Source organism: Dermacentor andersoni, chromosome 1, assembly GCF_023375885.2.
Source record: "Dermacentor andersoni chromosome 1, qqDerAnde1_hic_scaffold, whole genome shotgun sequence".
Lineage (NCBI taxonomy): Eukaryota > Metazoa > Arthropoda > Arachnida > Ixodida > Ixodidae > Dermacentor > Dermacentor andersoni.
Window position 1 is genome coordinate 274,539,750 of NC_092814.1, and position 23,583 is coordinate 274,563,332.

General features: G+C 47.1%; 1 protein-coding gene across 1 annotated transcript in view; it reads left to right on the forward strand.

Annotated features, from left to right (window-relative positions):
* Positions 1–23,583, forward strand: part of LOC126548141 (uncharacterized) — a 43,425-nt gene that overhangs the window by 14,529 nt on the left and 5,313 nt on the right. Inside the window, exon 2 of the mRNA XM_050196259.3 lies at positions 7,800–8,002. Within this exon, the coding sequence (XP_050052216.2) occupies positions 7,800–8,002 (203 nt within the window). The remainder of the gene's footprint in view (positions 1–7,799; positions 8,003–23,583) is intronic.

A 23,583-nucleotide genomic window follows, 5' to 3' on the forward strand; every position in this document is an offset into this window, starting at 1 on the left:
CACACTTGCTTTGAGACTAGTCTGATCTGTCGTGTCCCAAGAACATCTATAGGGAAAGAGCACATTGCTGCATGTAAAAAGTTGCAGCAACGCGCAGAGGTGATGTCACATATCCAATAGCGAACAGTGAAAGCGGGACAGAAGACGACTGCGCTGCGTCCAATGTGTTCCCATGATCTGTAAATACGTAGCACAAACGCTCCGGTTTTGAACGTTGGGGCAAATGAGTCGTGCACTTAACAGGAGCCAGCATGGCACAGATACAATGAGTCACAACAGTTGACATTTCGCACTTGCGGCAAACCAATTGACAAAACCAGCTTGTTGACTCGTAGCTAAGGAGTCAAGGCATGCAATGACGCCAAGATGAACGATGAACAACACAGGGCACTGTTCGTTTTATTTTGGCACTCGTTCTGTTTTTCTTCTTTTTTTTCTTCTATTCACGGATACCTCAATAAATAGTCACAACCGTGAGAGTAGACATGATCTCAGCATCATTTTTATGATGCGATAGGGGTTATTCAGAATGTCAAACGCCATTTATCGACTTGTCGCAAAGTGCGATCCACCACCTTTTTGACGGCGCGGCAATATGAAACTGCTCGCTCGACAACCTATCTACACGTGTAGCGGCTGCTTCACCCTTGTTCTGTTGCCCTCCCACTGCAGTTCGCTGCTGAAGTGAAGCAGTGGATCCGTGGTAACGCCGGCAACAACCTAGGGTTGTTGTATTTTTTGTTTTCGGGCAGTGGGCACACAAATATGAGCGAATAAAATAAATTCGCATGCTAAACAGTAGTGGCCAACGCTGACGATGTTGAGGACCGGGTTCTACAGCTAGCACATAACAGCACATAATTTATATTTGCACCTCAATCCATCGTATCCTTACTGCGCCTATAGTGCCCCCTGTCACAAGAGTTACGCTTCTTGCGCATGAACGCTCAGCTTCGAGTAAGTAGAGAATCTGACAGAACGCATAGCTTATTTGGTTCGATCTGGGATTCGTAGCGACAACAGCCAACCAATGAAAGCTTGTTATTCGACAAAGATAAATGCTTCGCAGAGCATCTGTGTTGAAATACGCCTTTCAATTTTTTTCCCGATTCTGGTCTGAAAACCACAGATGGATCCAATATTTTCATTACCATAAAGTCATATTCGTTCGTATGTCATAAACATCATTCAAATCGTGAAATCCGTGCGAGATCCATGAAACATTACGTTTGCCTCTTTCACACTTTCTAGGAATTTAGGATATCCTCGTCTATCCTTCGCTGGATTAGCTGGTTTTTACCAACTTCAGATTATAAGAGCCTTCCAGTTTTAGTTAGCCAGATCACGAAGGGGCTTCACGTGTATATAAGGGCCGGAGCGTGGATTAGCTGGTTTTTACCAACGTGCTAGACTTTCAGGCGCCAAATATATGCACGATTGCTTACGACTGAGCGGAGCGATCGGAAGGCAGTGTAACAGTGAAAAACGTCCTATACGGCACTTCTCAACAGTCTGAATGAACGCTATTTCTACATGGTGCTGCGAATGCTTTTTAACCGGAACCGTTTACTTCTTACTTGATTCTTAGATGTGTGGCATTAGACAGACATCTTGGCACCGTTAATTGACGCCGTGTGTTCTTCGTTCTCTCAAGGTGAAGCGCTCGGTCCCAACAAAAAGGTAGTTCACACATCGGTATAGACGGCGTAGAAATGGCCAACGTTCACTTCACCAGATCCTACACGGCAGTGTTGAAAACCTATTGGTTTGAACCTATTAAACACGTAGATTGTAAGAACGTTACCAACGAACACTGGCACTTTAGTCCTCGTCATAGGTACTAGCAAATATTTACACAATGTATAAATTTCATATACACAGAATAAACCCAAAACCTATGATATCCAATACAAAGTTCTTAGTGTCCTAGTGAGCGCGACTCTGGCGAAATTCCTGGAAACCCGGAAGTAGAAAGCGCAAGTAATGACGTCACACACAAGGTGGCATGATATTTAACCGGCTAATCTATGGAAAACGGTTGCCTCCTAGTTCGGTTTATGCGTTGTGTTCGCCTAACGTTAACCTACAGAACACCAACGCCGAGGTGCGAGTACCACTAAGAGACACCTAAGTCAAAGATAGGGTCGCGACCATTTTTTTATTTAGTTTGTTTGTTTGTTTAACTTCAGAATAAAAGGGGCTTCCTATTTTGGTTTGCCAGATCACGAATGGGGCTCACGGGTAAGGGCCGGAGCGTGATTTACACTAACATTCTTCGAACAACTTTGTACACTTGTACCGTCCGATTGTTTTCTCAGAATGCAAGTGTTGTTTTGAACACATTAGAGCTGAGTTTGCTGATGCTGAAATTATCTTCACTGAGCAGTTAAACGAAGAGCACTCCGTCACGGCAGTAATGCGGTCCGCAAAGAACTCTCACGATGCAATCAAAGGCTCAATTTAGTCGTCGGAAAAATGATCCTAAATATTCAACAAGACAAAAAAAAAACGTCGTACATAAGTTAATCATGCACCCCAAAAACGATTTATCGTGGCCAAGCATTAATGGAAAATTCAGTAAGGAGATGGTAAATTTTGATCGACTGAGCAGCGTTTCCCACAGGATTTTCCAAGCTGAAATACCATTCTTTTTTTCTTTTTGCTAAAGTATCATCGCGTACAAGTTAATTTCTTTTTTGAGTATTCTAACAGTTGACGCTGTATATTTTTCCACGGCTAAGTAGGCTTAAAAAACGCAAATTTTAGTCCTTCAGTATCACTCAGTATTTCTTATATGAAACAAAAATTTAGGGCCGAACCATTAATGTGGTGGCGGATTAGCCAGCGAAGCTGCTTCTGCCGCTTGGACGCAGACTCAAACGACCTAGCTTGACGCTTTTTTTTCCCCCCAGTGCGCGCTCTTCACCGGTAGCTAGCGCTCGACGCCTACGATTACTCTCGCATCTGCTCTCGGTGACGTTCGTCGGAGGCAATGTCACTGGCCGCATTCTACGCTTTCGCGGGGGCACGTTGTCGTTGGGTGTAGTCGCGCCTTTGCTGCCGACGCCTATCCTCGTACTCGGCTTGTTCTTCGGCCATGTGCACAATGCGTGGTCTTCCCACTTTTCCCATTTTTGTAGGACTTGCAACTGCTGCAATGGTCTACCTGTGTAATGCACAATCCGGTTCCTACACACCACGGCGCACTATCCCCGTGTTTTCCCGCCACAACTGCCGCGCCGTAGTATTGACGGCAGACGACAGCAGACGCAGCCGGAAGCAACGGCGGCAAGCGTGGGTGCACTGCCACTGCGCAGGTGCGGCGCGCGGTGAAATCACACGTCCTTTCTTTTTTTTTTTCTGTTCCGTACTATCGTTCGTTATCTTCTTTGTTCACTTTGCGGACGTTAGCCAGCCCAGGTATCCCCCTCCCTACGAGACCACGCAGCGCCACCATCTTTTTTGTTCACTTTACGGACGTTAGCCTGCCCAGATACCTCCCCCCCCTCTCCCTACGAGACCACGCATACGGCTCATTCATACAGGTCCGTCAGGTAAACAGCTTCATTGTAAAAAAAAAAGTGCGCACTATTGCTCAAGGAAGAAAAACTGCGTCGACATGGTGCACAACGAAAAAGCGCACGCGACAACCGCGTTAAGCTCGCGTGGTATGAAAGCTTGGGAATGCATACTTTGGATACCCTGTATAATAATACAGGGTATCCAAAGTATGTATCCAAGGAACCTCTTACGTCACAAAGGCGCGAGGACGGCGGCTTGTTGAAGTCTGCGCGACCAATCCGGTGCTTCCATATATTCGCTCCACACGCTTACTGGGCGCCGGCGAAGAAAGTTTTTTCCTTCATTGAAGCGATTACGGCAACCGTAGGCGCCGCAACTCATGACGAAGAGTAGAAACAACGCCAAGGAAGCACGCTGTTAACGACGCGCTCACGACGGATTCTCCTTTCACCATATAAGCCACTTATTACGTACACTACGGCGCGTATTCATTCATTTTCAATGAAAATGGCGGCCGAAAGACTTTCGGAAGCGTGCGTTTTTTCCCTGGTTGAAAAAACAAAATGGAAGAGCGCGCGCTGCCAAGTCCCGGCGGTAGTCCAATCAGAAAGGGCTATTAGATCTTGCCGTTGAGTGCGGAAGTTGGCCGACGTTGAGCAGGATTTTGAGAACTGAAGGTTTATTTACATTTACAGTAATAAAACAAAGTAATGAACAGTCATAAAGTCATCGACGGCCGGCAGCGAATCGGACGCTGCGGCCCGTGGCAAGAACGAAAAAACTACTCTCCCTTTCTCTCGCTTTTAACCGCTTCGGTCTCTCGGGGTCACGTCATTTTCGGCCAATCGTCGAGCCAGCTCAGGTGTCATCATTTTCCTCCAATGGTAGGCGCCCGTGCAAGTGCCCTCACATTCGGCCAATGGGGACGCTCAAGGGCTCCATTGTCCGAAGGTTGACTTGCCTCCGGCGTCGCCTCCTCGCTTGGAAGCGCTCAGCTGGAGGAGACGCGTTGTTCTCGAACGACCTTCCAGAGCCGCAAAACAGCTTTGCTTGGGACCAAGTTCAACTACCTGGAACCGTGCCAGCCTCCCGTTGCACTTTCGGGAAGAGTCAAGCAAGGGGGGGAGACAATAGCTCGACGTGCGGCGCATGAGTCTTTTCGCAGTCTTTTTCGCGCTGTTTCACCTGAGTTATAAGTATGAACCAACTAGCCCTCATCAAGATCTTACTAATGAGGTGGGGGTCGCCAACCTGTCTGACGGGTCCGGTGACGTGGTAGACGCGCCCCGGCGCACCATAATTGGAATGCGACGGCGATTTGATGTGGTCGGGGAACTTGAATGATGCCAGGAATAGGGTCCGTATCCAACAAGGTAGACGGGCGGCGGAGGGCGCGTGTAAGGCCCGCGCGGCGGCGGAAAAGTTCAAAGGATGGCGCTACCTTGAAAGGGGCCCCGAACCACTTTTTATTGAAGTAGAGAAAGGCATTTCGAGTGACACTAGGCTGTTTCGGAATTACTTTACCGCAAAAAGTACCTCAATGCGTTCAACAGAAGCGGAATTATAAGCAAAACGCGGTTGTCCTCAGCGAGCTGCAGTGCGCTTAGCCAGTGGACTCGTAGCGGCACCCTGCGGCGGCTGCGCTATCTACACCATATAGCCTACCGTAGCCGACCGCAGCTTGATGCCAGCTATCGGCAAATAGCAGCGGTCTAAGGGAATGACGAAATAGTGCGTCCGATAACGAAATAATGCGTCTAGACGAGAGCGAGGACAGCGCCTTATGTTGAAAAGCGAGCGTTTGAGAAAAAGGTGGCATGGCAATCCGCTTGCGAGCTCCACACACCGCGTGCGACAGAAAAGTTTGGCTGAGATGTTCACATCAGCATATGCTACCCGCGGACTATGTTACTTCACCAAGACCGAGGGGTGGTTCAGGGCCCTTTTAGACATTGAAGAGTTTGATGTCGGTCGAGACTCACATGAGATTGAAATATTGGAGAGGCTGTACTTTCATATTAACGCCTGTTCTTTTTTTTTTTTTCTGAAAAACACACAGTGGGAAGTCTGCGCCCGTCATGCTTGCATGTTTCAAGATGAACCAACAAGCCCACACGAAAGTTTTAATGTTATAAGTATGCAGTTTCCCTATAACTCTGAGATGGCTCGATCAGCATGGAGCAGCGATGTTTATCTGACATGTTTCGCTTCTCCCGCTCTGACGGTAGGCCGATGCACCACGCACCTCTCAGCCTTCCGTTCAACATACGCGATCCTTGCAGTAGAAACAAACGCAGTCGTGCAACCGCAGGTTTTCTGGAGGGTGCCGATAATCTTGTGCTTGCGTCGCACAAGGCGACGACTAAGCCAAATCAGCGCGAAGGTGTTTCCTAATACTCGTCTTTGTCCTGTTGTCTCGACGTGATGGATATCTTCTGCAACAAGAGCTTGAACAGAGCTTGCTGTGGCATTCTCTTGCTGAGCACGTGATCGCGAATTCGATTCCCGGCCATGGTTGTCGCATTTTGATCGGCACGAAATGCAACAACGCTATTGTGCCTAAATCTAACTGCACGTTAGAGAACCTCAGGTGGTCGAAATTAATCCGGAGCCCTCCACTACGGCGTCACTCATAGATCATGCAGTGTTGCCTAGGGACGTAAGGTCCCATGACAATCAATGAATAGCAGCATTTATGCCCTTTCGCAACGTAAACAATTATATATACAAATCCCTCCCTTAATCCTAACGTATTGTTGCCTTCTACCCTTTCACACTTGTCCACCGTAATATCTCCCAAAACCTTTTCCTGCTATCTACATAAATGTAAAGGCGGTGTTGGCGCCTGAAAGTAGCAGGGACCACTAAAGTTCAATCAAACGTACGAAAATAATGCGAGTAGTTGGGATGATGCAAATACGGAGTATACATATAGCGCATGTATGGTGTATATGCAACAGGGCTGACAGTGATGCAAAAACAACCAGTTGAGGTTAAGAACTCAGTGCAGTAAACTCAGATTGATAACTCAGTGCGTTGATTTTGCAGTGAGTTATAGGCGTCAGAGGCGTGTATAACGTATTCAACTGCACGTGGTTCGTAGCGCACGTACCAGACGTTTCATGGGAAACTTGAGATATTTCTAGATATCAGTACAGCAGAGGTAAGTTTGAAATTGTGATTGACTCATTCGTTACCAAATATTCTCTATCGCCTAAGTTCAGCGCTCATATAGCGATTGCAGAGCTGAAACTTCGCGGTGCAAGAATTACGTGGAACACCGATTAGTCAACAGTAGGCAAGCAAGGGACCCCTCCGCCTGAAGTCAACGTTTCGACATGGATTGGTCAAACATGTGGACATGGTTAGGACGGCAGCTATTTTTGTCCTGACGAAGGCGTTGGCTTCGGGCTGAAGCCTCGCTTGTTCGCCCATGCACTTCTGATAAGTTCGAGTCTCCCTCTTCCTATATCCCCTTTGTATGGTGTAGAACTCCATTGTAATTCGTAGCAAACTCTGGTGATGGTGATCGGTGCTAATCTAAGAATGTAGACTAATAGAAGCACTCACCGGCTTCGATTCTGCATTTCTATCATGCACCATGAATTAACATTATAATTGATTAGCGAATTTCTAGTAGTCAATGAGTTCATCGATGAATATCACTCAATTTCTAACGTCCGCGCGAGTGAATAATGTATGCGCTGCCGGAAACATCAGTTAGCCTTCACGGAAACATACGGTATACCTGAAGACAGCTCACACTAACATTCGAGAATGTAATTCAAACATAATTTAATTCCTTGAAGTGAAAACGTTATAAGCAGATGTGAGGATGTCGAAAATAAGTGAAGTGCAACGTGGTTCAAGTATATAGCTTGCGAGCGATCAAATTGGAAAGGAGAAGCAAGTGTATAATAATTACGATGCAGTGAAATTATCTACTCAGCCTCCCACTTACACACTAGGGATATATCGAGGATGTCTCTCCAAGTGCTATCTCTCAAGCGTTTGGCTCTCAACCTTCCACACTTTATGTTCACTACATTTCTGTGACCCAAATGCGGCAGACATGAGCATGCCCACATTGTTCGAGGGCAACATCATTGTTTCCTCTTGACCGGCATCTCACTTTCTGACCGAGGGCTCAAAGCCTATATATACAATCAAGCGGCTTATTACAAAGAGCACAGAATAAACCAGCGCTGTATTTTGCTGCATTTCGCTTTTCTTTCTTTTTTTTTTTCATCTATCCTTGCTGGTGATGCGGAGACCAGGCTATTGCTGCGGTTAGTGGACTCTGTGGTGCTATACAAGACGCGTGGCAAGCAGGACCAGGCTGCTCTGCTCAAGCGCCAGGACGTCATCACATTCACCAACGTCATGTGGGTGGCGACGCTCAGCTGCTTCCCACAGGCGGTGTTCCAGGCAAAGCAGCTCTTCCAGGCGGCCCTGAATGAACAGACTTACACCATTCGCTGTAAGTATCCCTGAATCATCAGTGGGGATCATTTACTCGTCGATAAAATGCGAGCAATAGTTGACATCATTGGAAAAACCGTGGAAATTTTACAGCGAAATTGCTAGTGAGACTAGAAGCGCTAGGAAACGTTGTATCCGTGGTTTTCAGTGTCATGGAACAACTGAATATTTCACGGAATTTATAATTAGTGAAGAGGTGTAATATTGCTGAAAATTTCGAAGTGTCTGGGTTAATTAGAACTTAATGAAAATTGCTAAACGTTCATGACTTCTTCTCTGTTCCTCTTAGAGACGTTATAAGGAAACGCTTACAGGTTTTCCTCGCTGCCCTGGGAGAACTAAAAGTAGTAGCAATCTTTATTTGCATATAATGGGGGTCATGTTATGGGTGACATACGCCGAAAGTTCAAAGTTTGTAGATTAATTACAGAATTTGTGAAAAATTACTTACTCAAACATTCCGGAGCTTTGCAACCGTATTTCCGAAACCGCGCACGAAGTTTAACCAATGTCTTGAAAGAAAACCTGCCGCAAGGTTCACATTTTCAGGCACTAAGGCTCACCTTGTTGGTAATGCGTGGGCAAAGTTTCAAGGGTGTAACTTAATTGCAGCCTTTGCAATAACCTCCTTAAGCAAGTGTTCGAAAGCGTTTTTATATGGTCCTAATCAGCTGTCTCGCAATGTGCTGAGAAAACTCTTCATCACGGCAAGTTTACACTTGGTGAAAATGCATTTCACACGTTAAGTGCGATGCCTGTCGAAACTTTAATGTTCCTGGCTTAATTGTGAGCTTTGCAAACAACTAATGAACGCTCGTTTTCTTGCTAGATTTTCATGCGTTATACGAGGGTCCGCGTTGCCCTGCGATGTGTTGGTGCACTAAACGAGCCACCTATTAGCCCCGAGAACGAACTACAGGGGCGCTGCGAGCGCCGCTCGTGTGACGTCAGGGCAAGTACTCGCGCTTGTCTGCTGCAGTTCGGGGGGTGTCCGGACGCCTTCTGCAGTGTTTTCGTTTGTTCGCTCTCGTTCCCTCTGCTTGTATACTTATGGCGGTCATCTCAAATATATATTTACATCTTCGTTCGGGAAAATTTATTCAAAGAGCTTATTTCTTAGACGACAATACAGTTCTCAAAGGCAACGCTACAGTGCCAGCCGAAGGAGCGCAGACCAGCCCAGTGCGGCTTTTTCATGCGCGGATCCACAACCGCCCCCCGCAGGGGCGTCTGCGTGAGCAGGCGTTTGGTGTGTTGCGACACCACGGACCCGAGCACATGAGGGTCGGACCCTCCCGCGTGTAGCCGTGCGCGGCTTAGCCGTGTCTGGGGAAAAGGGGATCCTGGGGGTTGAGCCGATGCTGGATGTTTGGACCATTAAGGCCCCCCGGCGGAGGCAACACACCTCTTCGGCCTCGGCTTCACATAGACGGCACCTCCAGGCTGACCCACCTGGGGGAAATCGGCAGTCGCCTTTTCCTGTCTCTCTCTTTGCACATCTTCGTCTTTCCCTCTCCCTTTTAGTCTTTCCTGTCTTCTTTTTCTTCTGATAACTTCCAACATTCCTGGCGGCGAGGGTTAACCTGGTGTGGTATGACCTACCTTGGTTATAGCATATGTGGTTATAGCGACGACGTACAGTTGGCATGGTAGGGCTTGTTTCACCACATACCTTGCCTTGTCCCCTTGTTGGGCTCGGTGGTGGGTGACTGGCATCGTCGCTGAATACTGAACATATTCCATGGGAACTTCCAACCCCTTCTCAACTGATCATCCCTCTAAAAGGGGGCGCACCGATGGTACATTTCAATTTTCTCTCAAAGCCACTCAGACTTTCCCGAAATTCCACGTTGTTCATAGTGAAAAACCTGAAAAGAAGGCAAGAACGATTTCACCATTCGTTGTGACGAAGTATCTCACAGAGACCATTGGAGGCGGCTATAAGATCACCAAGCTGGCCAGTGGCGACTTATTACTCGAATTGAAAGACAAAACACAACATGACAAGCTAACGAACCTTGTAGAACTTGGAGACATCCCCGTCAGTGTAACAGCACACCGAACCATGAATTCGTCCAAAGGCGTAATTTCTGACATTGACTTAATGGACTTGACCGAAGAAGAACTCCTGGAAGGATGGAAGGATGAAAACGTAATAAACGTACAAAGAATAAAGATCAGACGGGACAACAAGGAGCTGCCAACTAAGCACCTGATAGTTACCTTTGGCTCTAGCACGTTACCAGAGACAATAGAAACTGGATATATCAAAATCAGAGTACGACCGTACATCCCCAACCCGCGACGTTGTTTTAAATGCCAGAGGTTTGGCCACGCTTCCCAGAGCTGCCGAGGGCGGCTAACATGTGCGAAATGCGGCATCAACGATGATTCTGCAGATGACTGTAAGGCTGAGCCCCGTTGCAGCAATTGTAATGGTGGCCACCCTGCATACTCTCGATCATGCGAAGTCTGGAAAAAAGAAAAAGAAATAATTGCGATAAAGGTCAAAGAAAACATAACTTTCAGAGAAGCAAGGCAACGCATCTCATCAACATTTACACAGACCGCATCTTTCGCCGAAGTGGTACGTCGGGGGGCAGTACCACAACGGCACTTGGCGGATGCCAGCAGCACGCATAGCGAGCGTACGGCAACGCCACCCGCCCCCACGGTGGGAGCAGCGAAGGCTGCCCTACCTCTCCCGAATTTGACCACAGTGGAGGCTTCTGCTAGTGCTGGCACCAGTCAGCCCAGCTCAGAGGTCAAGAAAAACCCATCAAACACCAGGATGGTGGGCCCCAAGGCCTTGTCTTCCGAGACAAGGCTTTCACGGAAAACACACCGCTCGCAAGAGCAGTTGTCCAGTGCCTCTCAAGAGGCCATGGACACAACACCGAGTCAGAAGGCGCAGTTGACGCCTAAGGAGCGGCGCGATTTTGCCGATCGCTCCAAAAAAGACAAAACTCCAATTACAGGGCCCCAAAAGGGCAACATAAGCTAAACCAAATTCACTCTCTTTGACACATAGCACAACGTTTATCTTAATATGGATGCACTGATTATTCAGTGGAATATCAGAGGCCTGCTTTGCAACCTCGATGATGTCCAAGAACTCCTTAATCAACTAACTCCTAAAGTGCTGTGTGTCCAAGAGACTCACTTGAAATCTAAACATAAACACTTCCTTCGTCACTATGTTATTTTTCGGAAGGATCGCGATGATGCCCTCGCATCATCCGGCGGCGTAGCCATAATAGCTGACAAATCTATAGCCTGTCAGCACTTACGGCTACAAACACCCCTTGAGGCAGTGGCCGTTCGTGCTGTACTTTTAAATAAACTGATAACCGTCTGCTCGTTATATATACCACCGCATTTTCAGCTTCACAAACAAGAATTCCAAACATTAATAGATCAGTTACCTGAACCATATCTTGTGCTTGGAGACTTAAATGCACACAGCAACCTATGGGGCGACCCGCGCTGCGACGCGAGAGGTCGCTTGATTGAACAGTTCCTTTTTTCTTCAGGTGCATGTCTTTTGAATGGGAAGGAGCCCACGTATTATAATGTGGCAAACAAAACATACTCCTCAATAGACCTTAGCATTGCGTCTCCTACTCTTCTACCTTACCTTAAATGGAAAGTTATTAAAAACCCTTATGGGAGTGACCATTTCCCTGTAGCTCTATGCACACCAATGTCTAATGAATCTCCCCCACAATTACCTCGCTGGAAAACTGACTCAGCTGACTGGGAAAAGTTCAGAAAGCTTTCTTCTTTATCCTGGGACGACATGAGTGCTTTAAGCATAGATGCGGCGGTTAAATATTTTACGGGTTTTCTCCTTGACAACTCCACCAAATGTATCGCTGTAACAAGCGGATTGTCCACAAAACGGCGTCTTCCGTGGTGGAATGATGAGTGTCGAATAGCGCGTAAGAAGCAGAACAAGGCATGGCGCTTACTTCGGGATTCTCCGACGGCAGAAAATCTAGTCAATTTCAAGCAGGTCAAATCCCAGGGTCGAAGAACGCGGCGACAAGCTAGAAGAGAGAGTTGGAGAAAGTATATATCAGGCATTAACTCTTACACTGAAGAAACAAAGGTTTGGAACAGAGTGAATAGAATAAAGGGTCGACAGCCTTACTCCCTGCCTTTAGTGAATACTCAAGGCGACAGCATGGAAGATCAGGCGAACTTTCTTGGCGCACATTTCGAACAGATATCCAGCTCGTCGCACTACTCTGAAACATTCCAAAGGTACAAAAGGCAAATAGAAGGACAACCATTAGAACGGAAAAGCACAATATACGAGGCATACAATAGACCCTTTTGCATGGCAGAGCTTCAGGCAGCCCTAAACAGCTGCAACCAATCTGCCCCCGGAGCTGACCGCATCCTATATGAAATGCTTAAACACCTGCCGCCTGAAACACAAAAAACCCTTCTTTGTCTCTACAATTCTATATGGTCGTCCGGCCGCATTCCCTCTGCTTGGAAAGAGGCCATCATAATTCCTATTTTGAAACAGGGTAAGGACCCTTCTTTGCCAAATAGTTATAGGCCTATAGCATTGACGAGCTGCTTATGCAAAGTTTTTGAAAAAATGGTAAACAGTAGCCTGGTTCACTACCTAGAAATAAACAAGAAATTAGACCCATATCAATGTGGTTTCAGAGAAGGCAGATCGACGACTGATCAGCTTGTTCGCATGGAAATGTATATCAGGGATGCCTTTATCCACAAACAGCTTGTATTATCAGTATTTCTTGATATGGAGAAGGCGTATGATACTACGTGGCGCTTTGGGATCCTTCGGGATCTTTCTGCAATGGGCATTCGCGGCAACTTGCTGAGAATAGTTGAAAGTTATCTCTCTCTGACAGGACATTTCGTGTTAGAGTTGGCAACGTGCAATCTCGACCATTCATACAGGAGACAGGTGTACCACAGGGTGGAGTACTGAGCTGTACGTTATTTATTGTTAAAATGAATTCCCTCCACACCGTATTACCTCGCACACTCTTCTATTCCGTCTATGTGGACGATGTACAGATAGGGTTCAGGTCATGCAATCTTAGCATTTGCGAGAGGCAGCTACAACTTGGCTTGAATAGATTCTCAAGGTGGGCGGACGAGAATGGTTTCAAATTGAACCCCCAAAAGAGCACATGTGTCCTGTTTTCAAACAAGAGAGGTGTACTACCACAACCCGATATTAACCTTAATGGAGAAAGACTGACTTTCAGCCCTGAACACAAATTCTTAGGGGTTATCCTGGACACAAAACTTAACTTCATTCCCCACCTAAAATATCTTAAAGAAAAGTGCCTGAAGACCATGAACCTCCTCAAGCTGCTCTCTCGAACAACCTGGGGCAGTGACAGGAAGTGTCTGCTTAGCCTGTATAAGAGTCTCGTACAATCACGCCTCGACTACGGTGCCGTGGTGTACCATTCGGCCACTGAGAGTGCGCTAAAGATTCTCGACCCAGTCCACAACCTCGGTATACGACTGGCAACAGGCGCCTTTAGAACTAGCCCTGTTGAAAGTCTGTACGTTGAGGCCAACGAATGGTCCTTACACCAACGCAGAACATTCCTAAGTTTTTCATACTACATTAAGGTAAAATCAGACACCGAGCATCCATGTCATTCCATAGTTAGCGACCTGTCCGCTTCCAGACTTCACACTAACCGCCCACGTATTAGAACTCCTTTTAGCCTACGCTTGGAAGCAATGGCAGAACAAACAGACATCCATATCCCAGAAAATATCCTTATGCCTCCTACTCGCCTTCCACCTCCTTGGGAATGGCAGACCATGCAGTGCGATATCTCTTTTGTCGAAATAACAAAACATGCACCAGAGGCACATTTACGGTCACATTTCTTCGAACTGCAAGTGAAGTACTGCTGTGCCGAGTTCTATACAGATGCTTCCAAGTCATCTGCAGGTGTCGCGTATGCAGCTCTTGGGCCATGTTTTTCCACCTCCGGTACTCTAAATCCCAACACAAGTATTTTTACGGCTGAAGCATACGCAATACTTTCAGCTGTAAAGCACATCAGACATACAAATCTCAATAAGGCGATCATCTTCACAGATTCATTAAGCGTAGTAAGGGCCTTAATGTGTTTTCGAAAACATAAAAACCCTGTTTTTGATAAACTATACACAGAACTATGCATAGCCTTAACATACAACCAAAACATATTCCTGTGTTGGGTACCAGGCCATAGGGGCATAAAAGGTAATGTAGCTGCTGACGAAAGTGCAACGTCAGTCGCCTTTAATCAAACGGATGTGAATATACCCATACCAGCCACAGAACTTAAGCCCTTCTTGCGCAACAAACTGAGGAAACACTGGCAGGACCAATGGGATAATGCAGTAGCGAATAAGCTGCACGTTATCAAACCAAAATTAGGGAACTGGATATCTGAAAGAACAGCAAGGCATAAGGAAGTGCTTCTTTGTAGGTTAAGAATAGGACATACCTATGCCACTCACTCCTACCTTTTGACGGGAAGCGAACCTCCGACATGTACCAAATGTGGCAAGAGGCTTACAGTTATTCATGTTCTTATCCAATGCACTGAAATAGAGGCAGAAAGAAAGAAGTACTTTCCGTCTGCTTATCTCCAACACATACCGTTACACCCAGCATTTTTTCTGAGCAATGAGCCCCTTTTTACTTTTCAATCCGTATTAAATTTTCTAACTGAAACGGACACGTTACAGGTGATTTGGCCAGGCTACTTGTAGCACGGCCTCCACCTGGAGGTCGTAGCTGCTACGAACCCATATTTTAGCACACGTGTCTCCCAGCCCTTGCTTTCAAGGCCTTGCTGAGGCACTAGTGCTAGAGACATTACTTGTTTTACTGATCATCCCTCATCTCGTGAAACATCTATTGTCATCGCAGACGCGATCAATCACTGTCATTTTTTATACTTGTATTTTACGCATTTCAGAGCGAATAAATTTTAGGCCCTTTTACAGCCACATTGCACCACATGCCCATCTTGCACTTTTTAATGAATATTTTAGGCCACTATACAGCCCTGTTTCATTAATCCCCGCAATTAACACCCATATATCATTGAGAAGCACGGACCATCGACTTGGCGCTCTTTGACCACATCTGGCCCTTGCGCCAATAAACTCTACTAATCAATCAATCAATCAATCCACAACCGCAAAAACATCGCATATATGAATCCAGTTATGATACCATACCAGCAGCGGTGCAACAAATATATCACAAACGCTGGCTATATATGACTTCTACGACATTTACCTTCACTTTAACCTATGAAGCACGTTCTTATTTAGGCACGATATTTTTTTTTTTTTACGACGACGACGAAGTGCCTTCTTAGAACGCTTCTATCTGGGTGTTCTCTGGTTTCCGACGAAATCTTCGGAATTTCCTGGTGCCTCGGCTCCCGGTCTTGTGGCCATGGACGCGGAGCCTTCCAGAGGCCCTCCTGGCCAGAGGTCATCAAGGCCGTCCCTTACGAGGAAGAGAGGAAGCGTGCTCAGTGACACCGAGGACACTGAGCTATACTCGATGTCGGATGAAGACTCATCGGATGATAGCTTCATCACTGTCCGCAGAAAGAGGGCCAAAAGGAGGACTGTCAACGCGAACCCATCAACGCAAGCGAGCACGGCGACCCTGAAGTCGAGGCCTGAACGCTGGCCTCACGCCATCGTGTTCGTACCCGAAGAGCCCTCAAACAACCTCCGACTGCAAAACAGGCAAGAACTGTTTTCTTGGAAGGGGTCGTGCCGAATGAAATTAAGGACATTCGGATAAATGCACGCAAAAATGACCTCGCAATCGATGTTACCAACGGGAGTGCGCTCGAAAAACTGAAGCAAATCTCGGTGCTAGGGCGCATCAAAGTGTGTTCATATGTCCCGATGGATGATGCATCCACAGCAGGTGTCATTAATGACATCGATGTCGCCATTCCCAACGCGTGCTTGCCTATCCTCGTCAAACCAACAAGTGAGGGTGTTGTCATCACGCGTGTGAGCCGCCTTGGAACATCGCGCTGCGTCAAACTGATCTTCAAAGGAGATTGACGTGTGTTGGTAAGCAAAGTCGGTCACTTCCGAAACCCTGTTCGGCCCTTCGTACAAAAGCCTCTTCAATGCCATCAGTGCTTTAGGCTTGGACATGTCAAGGATGTCTGCCAAAACTCGATACTGTGTCCCCCTTGTGCTGAACCGCACGCGGAGCACACGTGCCGGGCTAAGGTCCTAAAGTGCGGCAACTGTAATAGTTCCCATGCTGCCTCGTCTAGGGACTACCCTCGCATCAAGAGAGAGGTCGCTGTTCTCAAGCAAATGGCTCGGGGTAATTCGACACACAGGGAGGCTGCTGCAACGATCCGGCGTCGGCGTCACCGAACCTCCTAAAAGAAAGGCAGAGCTGCGAAAGGAGAGGGCCGCTTCTATTGTAGCACCCACATTCTCCAATCAGGCCAAAAAGGGGCTGAACAGCACAAGGAAGTCGCCTGAAAGGAATTTGTCTCAAGAAGAATGGCCTGCGCTTCCGAGCCAGCAATCTCCCACAGAACTACAGATTGTCAAGCCCGCTCGGGAGCCTACTCCTGCCGCTGATGACTCGCCCAAAGCAGATCAAGTCCTTTCAATGCTGCGTCCCCTTCATAGATGTCATTCGAGTGATTCTGTCGAACCTTGGAACTACGTCTGCGCAAAATGCACTGAAAGTACTGGACGCCTTAAGCCCAGTGCTTCTCACTCGAATAGACATGACCAACCATCGCCCATCGTTTCGAGAAGTCAAGGCAGCGTCAATCATACAGTGGAACGCAAGAGGACTAAAATCACGCCTTTCAGACTTTCGTCAGTATATATATACTAATTTGTTCCCAATCATTATCATATGTGAGCCTAATGTGACAAAACCAGTCACATTATCGGGATACGAAGCTGTTATATCCGCAACAACTGATGCATGCAGCAAAGTCATCGTTTTTATTCGTCGAGAACTGACCTATGTTTGCCAGCCGATTCCGCCTCATGATAAGAAACAATACGTTTGCCTAACAATTAAAAAGGGCAAACTCATGTTTACACTTGTAGGCGTTTATATATCGCCTTGAAGTATTTATGATCCCAAACGATTAACAAACATCTTGTCGGTGTGCCCTGCCCCATATGTCATCATCGGAGATCTTAATGCGCGCCATATAGCATGGGGAAGCACAAGGACAAATGCAAGAGGGCAAGGACTTGTAAAATTCGCCTGCAACCACGGCCTTTCACTCCTGAATGAAGGCAGCCCAACGTTTATACGAGGCGTGAATTATGGCAGCTGTCTTGACCTAGCTTTCGTCTCCAGCACTTTCAAAATATATGTTAAATGGTTTTCGGATATCGAGACACACGGGAGTGATCATATTCCCACGTACCTTGTCATCAAAGGGATGTCCAGTCCCATCCCACGGAACACCATTCGATTAATTAATTGGACCAATTTTACTTCCACCATGGAAGATGCTTGTCGAGAGGGCTTGTCCTCTGGATTAGAGGAAGCAATCAAGTCTGCGATGCTACACGCTGCGCGCACGGTTACGGTTTCTTCGAAGCACACGGAATTGGATATAGAGTTGGAGCGACTTCGTGCACTCCGTCGTCGTGCGGAGCGGCGTTACCGGCGTACAAAATCCATCGAAGACCTTAGGACAGCCAGACGACTACAAAAGAAACTTCAACGTCGCATGGATAGATTGGCATCTCGACGTTGGACAAGATTTTGCCTGTCACTAGACCCCCGAAAGCCACTTTCGCACATCTGGAGAACCATACGTGGTCTACGTTCCCTCCCTGAACAACGCTTCCCATTCAAAGCGCTGGCGCTCTTCCAGGGGCGGCTAGAGGCTGATGTTGCAGAAGACTTCTGTGCAAGGATCGCTGGCCAAGCAACCGGTCCAGGCTTTCCAGCCCCCAGTCGCATCCCTGTTTCACGTGACGGCCACATGGATCTTCCTTTCATAATGGAGGAACTAGAAGCGGCTCTTGCTCTATGCAGGCGTTCTTCATCCGCGGGACCAGATGGAATATCCTACCGCGCCTTGAACAACCTTAGTGATGGCGCACGGAAAGAACTGTTACATCTCTACAACTTACCTTGGCAGGATGGCATGGTTCCCGAAGAATGGAAGGTAAGCCGCTTGGTCCTTCTCCTGAAGCAAGGCAAGTCCCCACTTGAACTCACCTCATACCGCCCAATAGCGCTGGCCAGCTGTGTGGGAAAGATAATGGAAAAGATGATGCTTGCCCGCTTGGAGTGGTACCTGGAACACTGCAACATGTTATCGAATTGCATGGCTGGTTTTCGTCGAGATCGCTCTTCAGTAGACAGTGTTGTTGATCTCGCTACGTACGTCCAGCTTCAAAACTCACGCAAAACATTATCTGCAGCTTTGTTCTTGGATGTCAAGGGGGCATACGATAACGTATCTCACGAGGCTATCCTCGATGCTCTTGAGAAGCCCTACCCTATTCAACCTGACGCTCATTGGTCTCGTTGATCATCTGCCAGCAGCGATCAAGATATCAATGTACGCCGACGACATATGTATATGGACCTCGGGTGTGACACGCCCTCAGATACGTGCAAGACTTCAAAAAGCTGATACTCTAACAGCTATATACCTCCGCAACCAAGGTCTTGAAATCTCGTCAGACAAATGTGCACTGATGGCGTTCACTCGCAAACCAATGACACCCTACGCCATCTCAATAAATGGCCAGATAATTTCTTATGAGAAGACTCACAAATTTCTTGGCATAATCACTGATAGAGATCTCTCATGGAGCCCGCACGTGACCTACTTGAAACAGCATCTGACAGCAATCTCCCAACTTCAAGTTTCTGGGAGGAAGACTTGGGGAATGTCAGTGCATGCAATGTTGGAATTGTACAGGGCTCTTTTTCTGGGCTTCTTGAGATACAGTTTGCCCGTACTGACCAACACCTGCCAGACAAATCTTCGTGCTCTACAGGCTAGTCAAGCTCGGGCTCTCAGGGTTTGTCTTGGTTTGCCAAAATGCACATCGACAGCAGCGACTATTGCGATTGCCCGGGACCAACCTATACAAACACACATTGCGGTAGAAGTGTTGAGAGTGCACATTGCACGTTGCCCGTGCCTGTTCCCACCATCTGGCAACACTACCGTCAGAAAGGCCGCAGGCATCATTTTGTACTACGATTTCGGAGTATTACACCTGCCTTCCATCAGGCTTCATCCCCGCAACTAAGCCATCGATTCGTCCATGGTGTTTGGCTCGACCCGCAGTGCACCTCACTGTATCAGGAATCAGGAAAAAATCTGAGCTGTCATCACCTGCTCTTAAACAACTAACAACTAACTCTGCTCCTTTTGCACGAGAGGTACGCCGAACACGTACATATTTATACTGATGGATCGGCAACTCTCCAGTGTTCCTCTGGAGCCGCGGTCTTCCCAGCGAAAGCCACCACCATCAGTTTCAACACATGTCACCCAACGACACCGATGGCTGCGGAACTTGCAGCTCTTCGCGCTGCACTTCGTCTCGTCAGCCAAGAACAACCTCGAAGATGGTCAATATTCAGCGACTCGAAGGCAGCACTGCAATCTTTGCTATCGGCCCTGCGGCGCGGACCCCACGAACAACTGGTATTTGAGATTAGAGAACTAATCCATACATTAACTGAGAAAGGACACCACGTGACATTTCAGTGGCTTCCAAGTCACTGCGTTGTCATAGGGAACGAACACGCCGATAACGCTGCTCGGTCGGCTCTTCAAGGGGACGAAGAGGAGCCGATACCGTTATCAAGGACAGATGCCGCTAGAAAACTTCGAATGCTCAGCCGTGACATCACGTTCTCCTTGTGGAACGCTGGAAGTTTTCACGACTACCGACTCCACAATCTTGACTCCTCTCTACGCCTTTGTATTCCAGCTGGACTCTGCCGTCGCGAAGCTGGCCTGCTTTGTCGAATATGGCTAGGGGTGGCTTTCACCAAGTCTTTCGCTTACCGAATTGGATGAGCCGACGACGCCTCGTGTGAGGACTGTGGTAACGAGGAGACTTTTCAACACCTTCTTTGTGACTGTCCTCGCTATAATTTACAGAGACGGTGATCACTCGCAATCGCGATAGCGCGCTTTGACCGAAGACCTCTCACAGAGGAACTTATTTTAATATACCGCCATCACAAACCATCGCAGCAGAGGGCGACGAGTGCACTGTTGCGGTTTTTGAGGGCGACAGAATTGGACAAGCGGCTGTAGCCTGAACAGATGTTCGTAGTGCTGCAAGTGTCACTGTGCTGTGCGATGACAGTATTCGGTGACAGTGGCCGATTGTGATTGTGTGTCTATGCTCCTTCCTTTCCTTATCTCTACTTTGTTACCACTTTACCTCCCCCTCCCCTCTCCCCAGCGTAGGGTAGCAAACCGGATCTTTTTCTCTGGTTAACCTCCCTGCCTTCCCTTTCCTCTCTCTCTCTCTCTCTCTCTCTCTCTACCTTCATTTTAACCTGCTACAACAGGTTTGCTCACGACGAGTAGTTCATGGTATAGTATCGAATTTTTGCATTTCTTCACAGAAACGCTCGGCAGTAACACTGGGACTTTACACTGCAGTTTACATTATACCAGCCCCACTTGACTTCTTCAACTACTTCTCAAAACTAGGTGGTTCTTCACGTGTTTAATGACGGTAAATTGAAGTAAAGCTAATTGAGGCATACAACTGTTTGCAGAATACGAAAAGGAATGTACCAATATATACTCATTTTACTGTCCTGCACGTTCAACTTACTTGAGCAATTTACTGGTGTTTGTTGCTTGAGGAATATACATGACGAATCTGCTTGGCGATCTGTCACAGGCCGCTCGGCCCAAATTTTTTAGTGAAATATGAATTTTGGACTGTATGGCTGCAGCCAGAAACAAGCCGAACCGCCATTCATTAGTAGTATGGGACACATTGAAGATATAATTCCCCGGTGGAGGCTCAAAAATCAAGTGAAATATGTAAGGCTTGTTGTGTCTTCCTTACGAAGGTTTGCGAAGTTCTCTTTTATGTACTGACGAAGCGAATAGCTCTCCGGCTGTAGAGTTAAGCAACGCTGGATGAAGACATGGTGAAGCAGAAGGTGCTTGAATTTTCATTTTCTAGGCAGCCTAAGCTGTGCTGCAGTACTCGAGTATAGTTTAGGCATTGCAACTGGCGCTGTAAAAAACTGCTTTATGATTTCAATTCGAGCTTGTACGGCACTGATGGATTTCACGAACAATGAGTGCCTCGCCATAAGTACAGTCGGTTGCTAACGTTGTTCGTGGTCTGCGCCATATTGTCGATAACGGCTACTGAGGGCCACCATGAAACATTTCATCGCTTGCTATTGATTGGCTCTCGACCTTAACCACGAAACTTCTCTTTCAGGTGACTGCTACTATGGTATTTGTGAATTAACTATGTAAATAATCTACATAACACGCCGTCGGGTTAGCAGCCATGAGCAATCTGTTTTATGGGGCTTGTTTCAGGGAGCGGTGAAAGTAGTAGCAAACTTTTTTCATACGAAATGCGCGCCTAACTCTTTCTTTTACGTATTAATAAAGTTCCCATATATTTGAATAGAACAACTCACCAGAGTAATAAGAATCATGATGAGAGCTTCGCAGGGCAGTGTCTAACACAACACGTTGACACCAAATACCAAGATTTTTCTTCCATGTAGAATGTCTCTCATAGCTAAGTACTAAGCGAATGTTACGTATTTGGCGACATTCTGTTTTTACGCAAAATTTATGGACAGACACGGCGCATATATGCATTGCAAAACCAGTAGAGCCATTCAACGCTACATCGCTTGCGATTATCAAGCCGCAAACTTTCTCGACTCACGCGATTTTGAACTAGGAACAGTGGCTCAGTCATGGCAGCAGAAAGAAGCTGCGATACCCTTCAATAACTATGGGTCGAGCCACCCGTAGCCTAAGCATACACGAAGGCAACGAGCGCGCGCAGCTGCCTAGCGAGCCGGAGCGAACGGCGTCCTGGCCGTGACGTCACTCGCGAGAGGGCGCCACTCCAAATTCTCGCCGCTAATAGTATATATTTCGTGGAAATAGCTGGCATTTTAGGGGTGATGTGTGGTCAAAGTGCAAAGGCTAGTCTGTGCAACAGCTTCGCTGTAGATTGGGTTGGGATTCTGAGAGGTTGCACAAATTTTTTGTCTGTGTGTGTGCGTGAGAGAGAGGTTGTATCCGAAGTTCTTGTTCAGGCATGCACGCTGCTGTTCTACATGTCTATGAAGTTGCTGTTATTGAGCGCCTCTGCTGCCGTTCCCTTGTCTCCCGTCCAGAATTTTTGCGCAATTTTTCAACCAAATCAACTCGCCCAGCTTAATTTTTCTGAATAAGTTGACTTCTGTTCATATTGTTTCTACGTCATCAGTGGTTTGTCGAAAACCATATTGGAGGCAGTCGCATGTCTGGCAAGTGTAGGAAAAAACAAAAATTGCCCTTTCGCCCAAGAAGCAATGTATACAGTTACCTTCGTGCGGTTACCGCTCTTGCTAATGTGATGAACACTGTTAACGGGAACGCGAGAGCGCGTGGCTTCGCGTCAAATCAGTCCAACGGCGCCTCGGGAACCATCAGCACATATACTTTGGAATTTTGACGACGCTCTCTCCTTTCTGCGCTGCCACGGCGAGTGTCGTCCGCTGCGCACATTGTCGGCAATCACTGGCCATATACCATGGCTGCTTATCTCCTTATTCGCAACAGAACAAATATATACAGCTCCACCTAACTGCTCCATGTCCTTGGCGTTTATTTATCTCCGAAAGGAAATGATGTTAAAATAATCTTGATAGTGGGCAAAATAATCCTTTGCGTTTATCAATAACTCGTCATTTCGCCGTTGACCTCCATCACGGACTCCACTCTTACGCGGCAAGGATTCAAATGCAGCAGAGACAAGCTCTGTTTGCTCGCAAGCTCTCTCTCTCTCTCTCTCTCTCTCTCATTCTGCGCTTACAGCAGACCACAATTCATCTGCAGAGCAAGTATGGACTGGCTCACTGTAAGGTCGCTTTCATCCACAACGCCACATATTTGTGGGCAGGTTTAGGTCAGCTTCCTTGGAATCCCATGGCACAAATAGGATGCCGCAATGGTCTAAATGATATGGAACATTCCGTGTCATTTGGCCAGGTAGCAGTTCATGCTGAAACAAAGTTTTGAGGAAAGAGCCCACTGCTGCCCTATGAAACCCCCACTTCATCAATTGTCAGTTGTCTTCAACAGTGAACCGACGTCAAACTTACCTCATTTCACTGCAATCTGCCAAGGCCACGTATTAAAAGCGCTTCCCAAATGTGGACCATTACCCACGTTAGCTGCCACGCGTTACACGTAGTCCGGCTGATTTCTGTGGTAAAATTTTCGGGGCAATATCGCGGTAACTTTGTTAGTCCGAGGCTTAAAGGCATGTGAAATGAATAGGAAGCACAACACT